The 18,097-nt window shown below is 42.4% G+C and overlaps 1 protein-coding gene across 1 annotated transcript in view; it reads right to left on the bottom strand.

Moving 5' to 3' along the window:
• The window catches only part of LOC115041444 (transmembrane protein 266-like), a 35,585-nt gene that overhangs the window by 15,891 nt on the left and 1,597 nt on the right, over positions 1-18,097 (bottom strand). The window contains exon 2 of the mRNA XM_029498887.1: positions 11,080-11,271. Coding sequence (XP_029354747.1) covers positions 11,080-11,271 — 192 coding nt within the window. The remainder of the gene's footprint in view (positions 1-11,079; positions 11,272-18,097) is intronic.

Below are 18,097 nucleotides of genomic sequence, written 5' to 3'. Positions count from 1 at the left end.
AAGTCATGCTGCATGCCTGTTTTGTGCGTCTCTGTATTGTGGTTTTGGAAACTGGGTGGAGAATGAATGAGAGGTTTTCATGTCGAGGCCCTCCTGTTAAACAAGGCACTGCCCACACCTGAGCTTACACACTTCGGTACGCAAGAATCACGTGGAAGTGTTTCAGGTGAATTTACTCCACTGAGAAAACGATGAGATTGAAATGAATCAATCCCAGTCTGCCGGACGACATTCGTGCAACCGTGGTTAAAATCTGAGTGAGTTATCAGTAAACATGGCGACGCCAGCGTTTTTTAAGGACAGTCTTTATACTCACCGACTGTGGAGAAGCCACGCAATTACTGCTGCCAAGATATTTATCCAATGATTCGGATTAAACAGCAAAGGTTCTTTTTCCTACAAGTTTCATTTAAAAATGTGGTGAGAGTGCAAACTCTCAGGTACAGAGCTCCTGCTGAAGGGTCACTGCATTGCTGAGTAATGAGCTTTTGGTTTGGGACTCAGAGCTTTTTTTTATTTTATTTTTTTTTAAACAACTGGGTGCTTTTGTATGTTGCACGTGCGTGACTGATCAGAAATTTGGGCATGCTTTTCTGCTGAATGAGCAGTTTCAGAGATTTCGGTAGCTGCAACGGGCAATCTGGGTTTAGTCAAGTTTAATATGCTGCTCACACAATCAACGATGAATTACTATAACAAAAAAAAAAACAAAACAACAACAACAACAACAACAACCAAAAACTCCAGTTTCAACAAAACAGCCCTGCTGCGATCCATCCACTGCTGCAGGTCTGTGGCAGCTGAATGAAATCGGCCATTTTAGGCTCCTCCTACCAAAATGAGGCGAGGCTGTTTGTTTCTTATTTTAGGGGATAAAGTCCACGTAGACGTCTACAGGTGCCATCGTCTGCATTCACTAAATAATACAATTCTGACCAGTCCTGACTTTTCTTCCATATATTTTTTAATTAAATGAGCAGTAACACTGCTGCATGGCTTCTTTCTTTTTTTTTTTTGTGGCAGAGCTGCCCGACATATCTTAAAAGTCCACACACAGTTGAAAACGACTTCCCTCAGTGTGTCTCCACAACATCTATTCGCGGCTTCCTCACTTCTTCACAGCGCATATTTGTAAGGTAGGATCCTGGCCAAGATTGGATCTGTCATCTGAGGATATTAAAATGAGTCAACAAGGGAATAAACCTGCGAGTTATAATCTGCATTGATAACATGTATATTCCTTTTTACAGGCCAGCCGGCGTGTCACACATACTGAATTATCCGGACGCGAGTTCACAGGCAGTGTGAAGGCTCAGCTTTCGAGACAAATAGGCTAAATTCAGTCAATGTGTGTGTCCTTACTTCACGTCATGCCAAAACTAGCCTAGCCCAGAGGGGACACAGTCAGACACTGCTGGTGACACATGCAGTATATTAATGAGTCTTATTAAAGCAAGAGAACAGTAGCAAATGTTGTTTCTCTGACCCACTCGGCCCTGACGGCCTGACAGAACCACCTGGCCCAAGTCACTAGTGGACAAGCACATACAGCGGACAAGGTCACCTCTCAAACTGGCTGTTTTCAAACTTGTTTTGGCTCCACAGCTTTTCACGCTGACATTTTTCACAACCACAACACTGATTTCCCAAACGATTTTCTCTTCTTCATTTCCTTTCCCTCAACATTTCTACCTCGATCTCTGCTGCTTCCTGCGTCCACCCCCACTCCTTCTGTATATACTTCCCGCTGCCAGTGTGTATTGAGCAGGCTGATATAGCTGTCAGTGTTTCCCACTGCTGGTGAGATTGATCCGAGCTGGACAGGGAAATGGAGAGAGATTAAATCAGGCAAGGTAATCGATACCAGCACGTCAGCCGAGTCCCCAAACACTGAGACTGTCAGACTCTCAGCACCTGATGGTCTCACCAGGTAAAGCACTCCAATGGAGTGGAAGGAAAGATGCTGTTTAAATATTTATTCATTCATTCATTCATTCATTGACAATAGAGAGCAGATCTAGCAGATTTAGATATTTTTTTTCACAGAGCCACAGTTCTGTTTGAAGAAATCTGCTTTCGCGGAATTTACTTGGTAGCTTCAAGGTCACGACTTTTAGCTTGTCCTTCTTTTTAATGAGGGAAGTGTCTTTTCAAGCTAAATCTGCTGGTGGCTAATTCAGTCTCACCGGACAGATATGACAAAGCAACCACCACACAGGTAGCGTCCTAACCCCCCCCCCCCCCCCCTTCCCTCAGAGACATATATGTTTCCAGCACAATCCACATTTTCAACAATCAGGGCGCACACTCACAAAGATGCGCCCACACACATATACCACACTTCATGCTAAGGCAAGCGTGCAAAGGGGGAGTACCAACTACGTATAAAATACCTGCTGAGTTTTCCCGATGCTGTCAGATTGCAAGTAATTAATTTTACATTTGAGAGGTTCCCCATTACTGATGCCCGTGCACCACCGATCACAACAGATCAGCAGGGAAGAGGCAAGAAACCAAACTGTTACAGCATTTTCATGGGAAACACAATCCAAGCAATATATGGCTGACTCTGTCATTTTATTATATTAGCACAGTGTTTACCATTTTGCATCGACAACATTGTCAACGATTCATTCAAATTGTTCACTTGTTTATGTGCAACAATTACATAACAGCACCTCAGTCTCGTTCCAAGTCATGCCAGCAACGACGCCTGACACCGAACTGACTGTAGTTGGATAAATAAAGATGACAAAGCTTCATGCGTCAGCTGTACTGTTATAGCTCTGGATTCAGAGATCAAAATCGGGTGATGTCAGTAATTCATTTTAGATGACATCATTTATCATCGATGGATGGATGGATAGATAAATATATACAGACAGATAGATAGAGCACCAGGCAACTGGTGTGCAGCTTTCCCTCACAGTCCTGTGGGAGTGCTGGGGAAAAGACTAATTTATATGTTGCAAGGGGACAGGAAGGTCAGTGTGTGTGTTTGTGTGTTTATTCTGTATCCTGTGTGCGTATATTTCATGTGTGCATTCAGAGGCTGATTCATTTGGTACACTCTTATAGATTGCAGTTATTTATGGATTTCAGATGAGATGACTGAGCCCGAGTAAACCACAAAGTGATTTTGAGCTCAAGTTGCAGCAAAAAAATAAACAACAACAAAAAACTGTATCTTGACTGCCCGGGTAAGAAAGACTAATGAGATATATAAACTAGACATTCAAATAGATGTTTGTGACCAGAGATAAATGAACTTTATTCTTTCTTAACCTGATATCTTTTGTTAGAGGTGAGTGACAGGACTGAGTGAGCAGTTACGCAGCATACAGCATAATGGGTGCATTGAAAAATGTAAATAGTGGATTATTCTGAGATGGTCAGTAAATCAGATTTTTATTTTTTTTTTCACAAATGAAATATACTTGAATCCCACTGTCTTGGGAAGCTGGGAAATATTTTAAACCCTTGAAGCTAAACTATGCAACCTGTCAAGCCCACACGAAGTGAAAACTGCATGTGTGGTCCACTGTGGTTGTTAGCCAGAGGTAACAGAGGTAGACAGAGACGTCTGCACCGTGGACTCACTGCTTTGTGCAGTCTCTGGTTTTTCATGTTTGTGAATATTAACCACTGCGCTACATCTGTTCTCCACCTTTTTCTTATTTGAGGGCTGAGTGTGAGGATAGGGCGAGTATTTTCAAAGTGACAGAAGTTAAAGAAAAGCAAAAGCTGGCAAACACGGGAGAGTGACAACATAGATGACCTGGATGGGAAGGTGTAAACACGGACACGTGCACACCCGGTGTAGTTCTTCTATTTGAGGACATCTTTGGGTCAAATAATCTCCAGGGGATTTGTACCCCTCAGCCAAAACGTCACATCTAGCCGACGCACAAAACGAATCACAAAAGCTGGCTTCTCCTCACTGACTATTTCACTCTCTAAAATTTCCAGCAGCTATTTCCAAAATGGGCGGCAGAGGGTATGAACCCTTGCCCCCTACCCTCCTCCTCCCTCCACCCCACCGCTCACTATAGATTTAAATGAACCATCTGCTGTTGGTACCTAACCCCAGACTTCTTACACATTTGGCCCGACCATATCAGCAACATATGTTTCTGTCTCTGCGTCTGGCAACCACATTACCATCACTGAGTTGGGAGGCGACATCACTCCATTGCTCAGGTGTGCATTTGTAGGAGGTGGGAGGCGGGCTCTTCTGAGTCAGTCGGGCCACGTGAAGCTTTATCTTTTGCCTTTTTCCTCCTCATGCTCTAAATGAGACATCTTTATTATATTTTTTCTTTTGCACATCGGCTTCAGTATACTGTATCTTCAGCCTCTCAGCAGGTATTTTTGCTGTGGCTTCACTCTGAGTGTCACTTAACTTACCCTGAACTGTACTTAGCTGCGGGCTACTTTTTACTCCATACTCTGTGAGTGTAGTCAGATTTGTAAGTGCAGGGTTTCTTGGGTGAGAGTTCATTACCTTCGTACTTTTTGTTTTGTAGCTTACAGGACATCGGATGTTACGCTATTTAAAGACACTGAATCACTCCTGTGATTGGCCCAGTAACCTTCTGTGAACATTAAATTGCCATTTTAAACCATCAACTCAAGCTACACGTGAGGCCGGGACCTCTAAATCTCATTCTTTGTTTCTTTGTTCTCCCTCATCAAAGTTACACACTGGTAGCAGCCTACACAAATAAAAGGGGTAATGCACCAAAAGAACCCTTCAACCTAAAAAAAAAAAAAAAAAGTGAGCAAACAAACAAAAGCAGCTTGATGACTCGGGGGAGAGTGGGCGGCCATGAAAGTGCTGAACACAAGCCCATGCCACCTTGGTCCTCCCAGCGTTTTTCCTAGACAGGAAGATGGATGGGCCCAACGCTATTAATAACTACACTCCACTTACCATGGCGCCAAAACTGCTAACACTGCAACTGCCCCCTGATGCTAGCTAGAACAACCACCTCCCACAATGTCGCCCACATCTCTCCTGATAGGAACACAGTGTAAGGCAACGAGACAGTAAGCGGGTGCTGGAAATCACCACCTATCTTCAACTTCACCATGAACCTGATGGCTCCCGAGAGCTTACAGCATGAAGGTGTCTCCAGTAGCTTTGGCCAGCACGGCAATATATAAATATATATTCACGGTGAAGATCAGAATTTAGCTGAGCAACAGTGAAGAGCGACACTCAGTGTGAGAGAGAGAAACCGACGGCAAAAGATAGACGAGATAGTGAGCGAAGAAAAAACAAAGATTTAGGAAATCGAGGGAAAACAGGGAGTAGAAAAGGAGACAGAATAATCAGGAGAGATACAGGAATACGAAGAAAGGTGGTGGAAGAGAGAGAACAAAGAGAGGAGCGTCTAAATGTGCAGAAGCATCAATGAAGGAGCTCCATTGTTCCTAATGAGGTGTGACAGCGCAGTATAAACTGGAATACGAAGTGAACCATGATTACAGAGGATTAGATAACAACCAGTACGTAGCGCAGTGAGAAAGCTTGTCAGGCCTGGCCTTGTTTCGCCTCTCTCTCCTTCCTCTAAATGTACAAATATTCCATGTGCCGTGTATTTGTTCATTGCATGTGTGCGTGTGTGTGTGAGAGAGAGGGAGCAATTGTCTGTGACTACTTTGCCGCCATGTGAAGTGAGGGCAGCGCGCTGTATAAGAGATAGCAGTAAGGTCAGCTCCACCTTCACAATGCTACGGGCTATGATATGCAAACATGGCTGACAGTAGGTGCTTCATCACACGGTGGCAGCTTGACACAGGAGCCTTTTCTCTTGATTAATCCCCTCTCGCTTCCCTCGATGAAACACGCGCAGCCTTGTCGTACAGGCAAACCACGATAGCAAAGCTCTGTTTGTTAAATGCCTTTACAACCTTTTGAGTCATCTCCAACTCGCATCGTGTAAATGTGCATTTCTTTTTCGCGCGCCGTTTTTCTTGGTCCATTTCAGTCATTTGTCAATAGACAGATTATTATTGCATCTGCTGTTTCCTCTTACTGCAGCAACTTCAACGTATGCTTCAAGCAGGTACATTAAATTTGATGTTAGCTTTCAAAGACATTACAGCAGAAAGTTTGCATATTTTTTCATGCACACTCGCTAGATGAGAAAAGTTTTGCTGACATCAAGACATTCCCAAACTACCCAGTGAAAATAATATTCCAGCCCCCACCCAATGAGCTGTCAGCGTGTTGATGAAACGCTTCTTCCGTGGTTGTGACATTCTTAGTTTCCGGCGCACACACGCCCATCCTGCCAAACATCACTACAGAGCATGCCTAAACACTCTCCGACGCACGGCTTTCTTCATGACGCTCTTTCACTATCTGAGAAAACCAATGAGCCAGCTAATGCAGACTGGTGGGTGGAGGGGGTTGGAGGGGCGGATGGATGGAGGGGGGTGATGCACTCTCACAGGTCGAGTCAGCGGAGCAGCCAACAGATTCCTCTCCCACATACATTTTCATTTTGATGGTTGTGGATTGCTGCCCCGCCGCTGCGTCTTGCCTCCTCTCAACTTCATTTCATCATTCCACACCCTAATAAAAAAAAAAAAAAAAAAAAAGGGTTCATTTCCTCAGCCTCATTTCCCTAAAGGTGAGTTTTGCAATCTGTCTCTCTACTAGATGCACTCCAGCTTTTCCTCCTGACAGTCAGGAAAGGAGGCTGTTGGTGCTCACACGCTGTTATGACCCAACAAAGTCGACTCATCTGCAAACTAATCTAAAAACTCCCTCAATTTAAGCAACTTGCCCCGCTGCTGCATAAAACTGAGGTAAAACGTGATGATGGTGCACGGGTGTGGCATCCGTGAATGTCATCTAAGGAGGCTAATGGCTGCTGTCCGTTTGAGAGGTAGATCGATACTGTAATGAGGAGAAGGGGGGCACCGTCGTAATCAACAGAAGCCCAGCAAGTGCTGAAATCCACAGAATGGGAACCTGGAAGGAAGCTGACCAACTGACACATTCATCGCACTGATTCTAAAGGCAGGGCCTTAATGCCAGAGGTCACTCTTATATTCTCTGTTTTTCTTTTCCACTGCTGATCCTCGCTACTTGAAAATGTTACACATTCTTCCTAAAAAGCTGGAAACAACAGGGGGTCTTGATATTTCACATCCATTATCACAAACCGAGAGGCAGAGGAAGATCCACATGAAAGCTCCTAATACCAGGCCAGACACATGGCCTGGTAATTGAGATTAATGTGAAAGATTAGTGGTAGCATTTAAGGTATACTGGAGATGTAACACATGCGTTATTGGAGCTCAAGCCTGGTGGATTTAAATGGAATTTCATTAAAGATAAAAGAAAGAATGATGACTTTTACAACTCCCACTGGCAGCATTTTTACAGCCAGACATTTTGCACTAATGACTTGAATATGAAATAGTGACCCCATCGCACTAAGCACAGTTTGAGTAAATTGTGCTCACTGGTAAAATAACCCTCACCACAGTGAGCGGTAAATCTGTTGTTAGGGCTTCTTGCAGCTCTCTCGGTTTCTCAGCATCGAAGACCTGAAGGAGAAATTTTAGCCTCTTGCCCTCGGACCCAAACTCATTCCAGCATATTGGTAGTCTTGTTTTTTTAATTAGTCAACAACAGCAGGCCCGTGACCCAGTTATGGTATAAATCATAGCTTCAGAAGGTTTACAGGTATTTCACAAGTGGAGCTGCAGTCGAAAAGTGTTTCCCGACAACACCAAGCGGAGACAGTGAGTGAACGACAGCTCAAAATCGCATTTAATTGCATCAATCCGCTCTGCTTGCAGGGATGGAAACACACTGCCTCACTGACCCTGATGTACGACAGGACGCATGAGGGGTGCGCTGATTGTGATAAAGTGTGAGCGTCAGCATCACCCACTGTTGACAGTGCGTCTGCGGCATCCATCTGTTTCTGGCCGTGACTGGCTAACTGAAGGGAGCCAATGGAGTGAGGCCTGATTTGGTGTCAAACGGAGGACTTGGAAGAGCTCCTGTGCACGGTTATGGTGAGCGTGCGTGCGTGTTGGACCCTGTACTACAGCTTATGGTGTTTATGTGCATCCTGGTGAGAGCTTGTGCTCGGAGCCAGGTTTGAGTCACAGTTGCTGGATAGAATGAAGAGACTGGATAGGGAGAAGGTTTTGCATGGTGGAAAAAAAAAATCTGTTAATATCGTGACTAATCAAAAGGACAGCTGTAGGGTGACCTCATGTCCATATGCCACACCGGCATCTCACACAGTCATGTTAAAGGGAAAAAAAAATCAACGGCCATGAAGTTTAACATGACTTGGACCATGGACCTAATTGTTTAAGCCCTAAGTCCCATACTGCACAGGGTGCAGTAGCAGATAAAGTAAATCGTCCTCATCGTGAGCTAATATTCCCAGTGAGATCAAGAAAAAAAAAAAAAAAAAACTGTAAAAAGACGATGATGCCTGGTCACATCATAATGATTTAAATAAAAAAACTCACTAATCAGTCGACAGTTCTTCAACCATTTTTAGATTTTATACGACTTCAAACAGCACAATATAAATGGTATTATAGGACTTTTTTTTTTTTTTTTTTTTACAGCAGCCCATTTCTGATCAAACATATGAGACCAAATACAGTAACTACATGTGACATTGTGTTTAGTCGGACAAAAGACTTACAAAGAATTAAGTGTGTGATATTATCAGCGCCTGGTAAAATGTCACTTAGAATAAGGGCTCCTGTTCTCAGCAGGCAGCAGGAGGAGGTGGGCATACAGACCGAAGTGATGAATTGATCTCGGTTAACTTATGGATGCTGGACAACCCGGAGGTTGTCACTTGATGATAAATTGGCGTAATGCCGAGCAACGGGGACAGCCAGTCAAGGACTTATGGAGGGAGACTTAACACATGATGGATGATAATCATGCATGGTATGTGGTGTTTATGCAATTGTGATGGGGCATGTTTACGGTGTGTTTTTGTTTGTGTGTCTGTGTGTGTGTGAGAGAGAGAGAGAGACAGACTGAGGTTGACCAAAAAAAAAACAAAAAAAAAACAGTAAGCCATTATAGTTAACAGGGAAAATGCTGATGTCAAGAACAAGCTGACCTCCCACTAAGTACGTGCTGTTGGCATGCGCAGAATTACACATTGCATCTAACATTTGCAACATCATATGACAAGAATTACATCTTGAATATAAAGTCAACTAACCGGTAACAAATATGAAAACCAAAAGGATTTGTAGAACAATTTACCTGCAATCAGAGCAAAATCTCAATGAAAAAAATAAAAATAAAAATCACATTCAGTTAAAAAGGGCAGACCATACTGCAAATGACAAAATGACCAAGTACGAGCCCACGAACACTGAATCCAAATGTTTCCAACAATACAACCTCAGTTTGTATTTTTAAGATAGATGATATTTTCCCCAAAAAATCTTTTTCTTATTGGATTTTCTTTAGCCTTAAAAAAAAACAAAAAACGAAGGCAGCCCAGTGTAGAGCAAATGAATACAATAAAAGGTACAACGTGTGCGGTGGGTGCGTTCAGAGGACTGATAATAGCACTCAAAGGAACAGATGAAGTGAAATCCCTCCTGGAAATCGCAGCTCTCCCACGCTTCCTAATTGCTCATGACTGCACAGTGACGGCTCTGTGCTGAAAATGTTACATAAATCATCTGTGGTCACTAAGATCCTTGCTGCAGCGTTTTCAGTACAAACAATTGTTCAGGAAGACTCTTGCTCCGTTCCTATTTTCTATTCTCCTCAGTTTAATCATGTATTCCCATCGTAGCTCCCAGTAGCTGTCATGCACGGTATGATGCATGAGGCAGAGACCGATACGTCTGCTGCCTCTGAGCTTCTTCTGAACTCTGTTACGGCTGACAGAGAAGATCTCTTAACAGACAGTTCGGTCCTCAACAATCCAGAAGGAGCATTTGAAAGGTGGACACCTTTACTGCTGTCAGTGACTTTTAAGTGTGATGCTTTGGTCAATGTAATCACCTCAAGGAAAAAGGACGAGCTCCAAATACTAACTGAATTCTCCGAGCAGATATTCAGCTAAGCACACGCTGTAAAACGGCGATCCTTAATATTCTCATCTTTACACCCGACATGGACAGAAGAAAGCGTGCCAGGTTTCAGGGGATTCACACCCCAACGCAGAGGCAGCACTGACATCACAGGACTTACAGATTTGAATTGCCTTTATTTTTCGTAAGCGAATATCATCACCATCATCAAGTGACTATAATATGCGTAACAAGGAAAAAGGAAAACCTTACAGCCAAATAAGAGCTCTTCATAAACCAAATTAGGAATCAAAGCAGCGAAATGAAGCCTTTAGCAGACAAGCAGGCAACACTGGTGTGTTAAATGTGACGGATGATATGAACAGGTTGACTGAGAAACACGTGTCCCTTCACAATATTTGTTTTAATCACGTCATTCATTAAAGAGTCTCCGACCTTCACACACACACACACACACACACACACACACACAAAAACACTTTATAGTGTTAACCAAAGAACTAGTTGGAGTAGTTCTAATGTGGCATCAGGAAGAATTTGGACCGTTAGACTGAATGGCCAAATATCTGGCCAGCTTTTCTCACAAGCATGCACATGATTCGAATGTTATTCTCAAGGCAGGAAAAATGATAACAACTCACCGTCATTCAAAACACATGCAAAGCTTACTGTGGGGAGAAGAGAGTGAGGGAAGGGGCCTTTCAAAACAATGATATCTTAAGTTTTTTTTTTTTGGAGTTCCTTAAAAAGACTGAACGAACTGTTGGCTCAACACTGACTGTGAGTGTGTTTGTTCCATATTTGTGCCACAAACACACTTTAAGAATAGTCACCAACAAAAAATTAGCCCCAAAGTTTCATTTGCTCCTCTCTGTGGCACAAATTGGCATTTAAATTCAGCAATAACAACATTTCGGGAACCAATACACAATAACGAGGAGTGTTACTCGCACTTGAGACAAAGATGAAGCACTTTGAAATCGAACTAAACAAATGAATCTATCACACAGAAGAACTCACCCTTCTCTGTTTTCGTCTTCATCTGCATTGGAAAGGAGCTGCGAGCCGGCCAGCGAGAGGTCCAGAGCTGCGAGGGGCAGATCTCTGTAGCCAAAACTCACTAGCTGGACCGGAGGAGCGAAGCACTGGTTCTCATCCTCCACCGGCTGGGAGATGATCTCCAAGTCTGACAGACCTGACTGCTCCACTTTCCTAGTTACATGCCAACGGCAGCAGCAGCGAGACAGACGCACAAACACAAACACACAGGAGAAACAGGACAAGAGAAAGGTAAAGATTACAAATGGAAACGACCACAGTGGCATCACTACATAAAATAATTAGGCGATACTATCACAGAAATAATCCATTAATAGACCTGAGAAAAAATAATGCACAAAAAGAAAAATGGCGGTCATTTGAGCCCCGTAGGCCAGAGGTGAACTGTGTAACTGCAGGAAATTAAGCTCTAGTGCAGTTTTAAAGTTTGAAAACTGATTCTCTTAGTGCCTTAAGTTAAGTTCGGTTTATTATAAGTTTTAATTGGAGTTTTTAAATCATATTCTGTAGCAGATTCCTGAAAAAAACTGAACTCACACAGGAAATATTGACCTAAACATGTTTCCAACCCCACCCCCACCGCCTCCGTCTGCATCTTCTTTAAACTGTAATATCTAGATACATCAGTGCTGCTCAGTTGTGGGCCAGCAGTATGTAACCCCAGCGTGCCCAGAAGCCCCAGTTGTGTTAAAAGCTGGGCCATCTCAGTAGAGCGTGGAGGTGGAAACAAATGCTGAGTGCAGCTGCGGACCGACTGTGTGTGCCCTGTGGTGTGTATTTTTAGACCAGAGCAGATGCTGGTGTATCACGTCTGCTGTGACGTCATCGCCTCTCCCTTTGTCAGCCAAGTGGATCCCCGCTCTCCTCCAAACGTCAAAGGAAGTCCGACAAAAAGGTGGATGAAGACGGGGGATGGATATCAGGTATTATACAAGAGGAACAGGGCGAGAAAGACAAAAGAAGCTAAGAACAATAAAAGAGGAGACAGACAAGAGATACGAGGGAGAAAGCAGGATGAGTGACAGCGTCAAAAAAAGGACTGGAAGTCAGATGTGGTGGCAATTTGCAAAAGTAAGACAAGGAGGGTGGAAAAAAAAAAAAAAAAAAAAGGTGGGAGAGAGATGGTGCCTCGGTTTTTACCAAACCAATAAAGATTTTCTCCACCTTGTCAGAAAGTCACATGTCCGTCACCTAAATAAAGACTAGTTACAAAAATCAAATTCTTCATTTCCAACTAAGCCATATGATTTTGTTTAAAGGTTGTAGAATATGAGATTTCCATGTCTTTCTTCGTCACAAAGCCGGGCTAGGTGCTTTATAAATACTGTAAAAGTACCAAAATTCATGGACAGGCTCAGAGCCTGATGGCTGATAACCTTGTTGTTGTTAGAGCTCTTCAGAAAAGGTTGCGAGAGGATGTAAAACTAGTTACTGGTACTTCAAACCACATTTATCTCCTTAGGAACAGTGAAACTGAAAATAAAACATGAGGAGGTATGGGATTTTCATGCTTTTGTGCAGCTTTCGTTTTCCTGTGACATAGCAGGTTGTTTGCTGTATTGCCGGTCATTCAGTGCGCGGACGACCCCGAGACGATAAGGGCTACATGGAATAAGAACATCAAGAAGCAGCCATTTGCTGTCATGTCCCTAACCATCATGACAGACAACAACGAGTGACTTAAAGCACTCAGAGTGAGCAGATACACACACCCCGATAAGACATTACCTTTAGGAAAGGGCAGACATACCGGCTGATAAACCCAAACACACACGCCCATCCCCCCACACAGATTGCTATACCCTCCAACAGCCAAGGTCATGCTAGATTGCATCTAAGGTCTTTTAGTGATGATATTATCGCTGTATACTTTAATAAGTGTGGAAATGGGACCATAATGTACAGTATGTGTGTGTGTGTGTGTGTGTGTGTGTGTGTGTGTGTGTGTGTGTGTGTGTGTGGTTAAAGTTGATCAGATCAAAACTCGCTGCAGTGCAGCCTTACCTCCAGAGGTGAAGCAGGAACTGGTCAAAAAAAAAAAACAACTCCCAGTTAAATACAATGGCTGCCTCTATAGCGAACCATCAGTGGTCTACCACGGCTGGAGAAGTCACCCAGTTCATATACTGTTGGCCATTTTGACTCTGTTCCAATCATTACAGAAACAAGCGTCCACGAAGGAGGCCAACAGCTGAAGTGTGATGGTGAATGGAACCTGAAGTGTCGGGTCTTAGGAGGTTAAAAGGACCAAATTGAAACAGATCAAGTCCAGTGAGCGACCTTTCAAGATTTAGAGGGAAGCAATAAATTAAAAAAAAACTTCCTCAAAATTTCATAGAAAATTTGCCTTTTTGTGGATTCATAAATTGGTTAGCTTCCCCACAGTAATGGAAATAAATGAAAACATATACTTCATGCAAACAGAGAACGCGCCCCAACTTTGGTCTCAGTCTGTGCAAAGGCAGCGTTGGGCCAAACTGTGTCGCTGCACCCTCAGCTGCGTTACCAGGACAACAGGAGGACGGACTGCATGTTGTTTTCAGAACGGTGAGAAAAAGACACGTGACACAAGGAAAAGGCCAAGATAATGACCTGAAACGTTCAAGAAAATGGCCTCACATGATGAAATAGCAGCACAGCTAACAGACGCGGACCCCAGAGAGCCGGCTTTGGATGGACTGAGACGTCGGTGAAAGCAAAGCTCAACACATTTTCCCTCAGAGCTGGGATGAACTTCAGCTACTGAATAATTACAAGTAAATTTAGGATTTAACTTCTCATGTATTTTCTAATCTTTACATTTGTTCTATCCTTTGATTCTTCAGTAGTTTTTATTTTTATCTTTTATTATTCAAAGCTTTTTTAACCAGTAGTATCACACATCTGATCCAAGTGGCTTGCTCGTGTCTACCAGAATGGTGTGGAGACCTCTGTGGTGTCGTTATCAAGGCCGCTCATGCATTTTGTTTTGTGTTAGCTTTATGTAACAACAGTCATTAGAGTCAAAGTCACTTAAATGAATCTACTTTAACCACAGATGTTAAATGCCTCCCCACCTGTCAGATAGAAGAAACCATCTATCCTAAATGTCTGTCATGCAGCTAGCCTGGAAAATTAGTTCTTCCCTGAGTACAAATTAGAAAAGGATGTGTATCTATTCAGCTCTACAACCAGTAAACCATCTCTGAGCAGGAGAATCAACTTGTTTAGTCAGATCATCGAAGACATTTTAACCTAAGCTTTGATTATTATTATTATTATTATTATTATTACGTAGTGGTGCAACAGTTCAGTTCCAACAGTTCATAAACAAAGTCATCACTGTATATATAAAAAGGATACAACAACAGCAGTTTTTGTTTTTCATTATTAAAATCTTTCTGCTTTCAGGAAGAAAAAAAAAAAAAAGTGTTATTGCAAGATTGTCTCGAGAGCTGCTGCCGTCATCCAAATTTGATTTGATGGGATAATTTCCCTCGACAAGAAGTCCTAACATTTCTGTGAAAACACGTACACTATATGGCCAAAGATATCAGTCACCAGAGGCTGTTTCATGCACAGTGAAATACGTTCTATATGAGCATTAAAAAGGACAATAAAACCAAAAACTAGCCCATTGCGTCTGAGATTCTGGAGGCTCCAGACCTTTGTTTGTCCAGCTGTTCTCTGATTCCACTTTTGTTAAATTAAATGAAACGATATTATACGAAACAAAAATAAAATAAAATAAAATGCAATCATTTCATATGATTGTAATTATGTCCCCCTCTGATGTTTACCAGATGGTGTCTTCCAGTACAGCGGAAATCTGCGTCAGGATGGACTCGTGCGTTGTTGTACCGTGAAAGTTTGATGACAAATTCCTGCACGCTTGTTTAACTTGGCAGAGAATCTATTCCTGCTCTGAGACTGTGGATGTTCACTATCCTGCCACGGCGGGATGGCCTGATAGATGCTGTTTTCCTGCATGCTTCTCCTACACACGTCGTCTCATCCACAGCGCAGCAGCAGCTTTGGCTTTCTTCCCAAACAATCAGGACTGAACACATAACTACTCGTGACAGACACAAGCTGTCCAGAGCCCGCTGGCTCACAGCTTATAGAGAGGGACTCCTCTTGGCCTTTCCAGATATAAAGAAAAAGTGCTGACCCAACCCAAGCATGGTGTTCGTTGTGAATTTCTAGATATTTCAGCAAAAGCCTCATTTGCTACTCTGTTCCACACATTAAAGGACAAACGTGACAGCGTGACGTAAAAGACGGTACGACATCCGACAAACTGGACTTTCATCATCGCTCCTCACATTCAAATTCACAATATCAGTAAACACGAAATTCAGCGGTGCTGTTCTGCAGCCAAGTGTTGTAATTCCTCAACACTATAATGACTCTAATACATTACAAGCCAAGCAATGACAAAATCCTAAAGACTAACTGGCCTGTTTTTCTGTACAAGTACAAATATAAATACATTTTTCCTGCCTTAAATACAAATACTGACCTTTCCGAGTACCCCAGATGTTCTTATCTAACGGAAAGTGGCAATTGTGAAATTCTCAGAAACGTTATTTCATGGAAAGACTAACAAGACCGCATCTGCAGAGAAGCACCCACAGGAAAGAAGTGATATTCAGGGGAGCAGGATTCCCCGGGGGGTGGCAGATAAAATTAAATAGTGGACTGTAGAGTTGAGAGCTAGGTAGGAAAGGTCATTGTGTGGCAAAAGTTGCTCAAGGGATTTCAGTGACCAAAGCAGAAGGTCACATAAGTAACTTTGGGCCAGCGGCGCTGAAGAATATTCCTCCTCCAACACTCGCCAGTGACCCTCATGGCCCCTCATGAACAAGACAGACCTACAAGAAGCTTTGAACAAAAGGAAGAATTTGACTTTGTTTGTTAATTAACGTTAAATGAAACTAAAATGCAGTAAATATGAAAAAAAGCATCAGCATGAAAGCATTCCTCTGTGAGCATAATATCGTGTTTTATTATAACCTACATGGCTGAAGACTCACACTTTTGTTTATGTATTACTGTCTATCCTATAAGCTGGCTAATGAAAGTATAATATGCCCGGAAATATTTCAAACACAATCTATGAAAGTCCAACTGCAGAAGGAAGGATATGTAGCCCTGAAAGGCAGTGAATTCCACTTTAGTTCTTTTATCAGGACTTTTTTTTCCTTCACAGGAAGCCATGAAAGAGATGTTATTTTTTCCCATTTGTATTAATTTCATTTCATTTATTTTGTTTGGGGCTTTTTTTTTGTAAATTAAAAAAGGCCAAAATGTTGTTTTTGTTTTTTTTTTTCACTCCTCTGTTTTCACAGATATCACAAATGAAAAATTAATTACCCAGGCCAAAATTAAATAAGAAGATAAATATATGTTTGCCTTACAAGCCTCCATTGAGGAAGCCAGTCTCTTGACGGAAATTAAAATTTGAAATTCCACCTTAATCTGACAGTAAGATCAACTGAGTTCTGAATAAGATGTCAGTACATGTACTTTTATGTTTGTATTGTGTTTAGTCTGGTCTAGTCAAAAGTGGCACTATGACAATTATCCAAACATTACATTCAAATCTGAACTGATTTCATGAATTGACACTTTGTGCAAACATGCTAATCTCTTAAGGAAATAAACGTTGTTGGTGCCCTTCATGCACCCTTAAAAAAGCCCAGTGGCAGATTTGATTTGATTTGAAAATAGACATTTGTGCACGGGGGTAGAGAAAATTTTTGTTTAGTCCTTGCACGCTTGATCCTGAACCAGCCTCCTCTTTGTCCAAAGCCTAAGTGGACTATAAGATCAACACAGGTTGTCTGAGCATCACGTCTGAGGATCTGCAACAAGCTCAAACACAGCCAGAGCGCCGAGCACAAAGCAGATGTTCGATGCTCCCACCAGCTGCTGCGGAGAACTTTGGAGAAGCTGGACATCGTTGTGTGTTAGTGTTAGGGACTCACTGTGTGTGATTATGTGCACTGTTGGTGAAAATTGTACAACTTCTCACCAACAGTGAGACACAACGCCCTGACTCGGATGACGAACTGTAGCAGACGTGTGTCGGTGATGGTGATTCACACAGATGCTTCTTGCTTCCCTTCGCACAGTCCCGGTTTTGTGTTTGTTGAGGCACCATAAGCTAAATAATTTGACTTTTTCTGCTGTTATGACAGTCAAGAGAGTGAGTAATGTTTGTCTTTGCTGCTGACTCACATATAACGTAATATGGATTTCACATCCAAAGATGAAGATGAGGCAAAAGAAAGTCTGTCGGTTTTTACCTCGGGGATGTTTTCAGCATCCAGATCAAATAAGGCAAATACAATGAGACCAGCAGAAAAAAGCAGAAATGATTCCATCCAGCCTTTCTTTCTTCCTCGATTTGGCCTGCACTCAGTTGATTCCACTATTTTTAAGGCACTTTGGAATCAAAACTTTTTGTCTTCTTTTCCAAAATGGCTCTAATGAAGGACTAAACATCTCTAACTCCTACAGAATTTACAAATTGCTTCAGGTGATTTCTTAGAACACCCATTTCAACTTTCTGAGAAACTTTCATAATTTCACGCCTGTGGATATTAATGAAGTCTGCCAGGCACATTAGCTCATTAATAATATTACAGATTAAACTATGATGAATTGGTGGACTACACAATGGACTGTTCTGGCCCTGGTGTGACCAGTCTCTTATCTGACCTTTGCAGTTACAAGCTGTTGAAGACACAGGAGACGCGCAGCCCCTCGTGGGGCAGGGCTAAGACAGCAGATGTACAGAAGCCGTCGTCATAATGGAGAGGTCCACGAGCCCTTTTACACTGTGTCACTATCCAATAATAGATTATCTTAATTTCTACAGACACTTAAGGGAATGTGGGTCTTGGAAGACTTAATGACTGAAAAAAAAAAAAAAAAAAAGAAAAAATGATTTTTGTAGACTTGTTAAATGGACTTCGCCGACCGGCTTGTCTCT

This window comes from Echeneis naucrates, chromosome 3, assembly GCF_900963305.1.
Source record: "Echeneis naucrates chromosome 3, fEcheNa1.1, whole genome shotgun sequence".
Classification (NCBI taxonomy): Eukaryota; Metazoa; Chordata; class Actinopteri; order Carangiformes; family Echeneidae; genus Echeneis; species Echeneis naucrates.
Note: the sequence above shows the minus strand (reverse complement) of the source record. Positions and strands in the feature narration are given on the sequence as shown.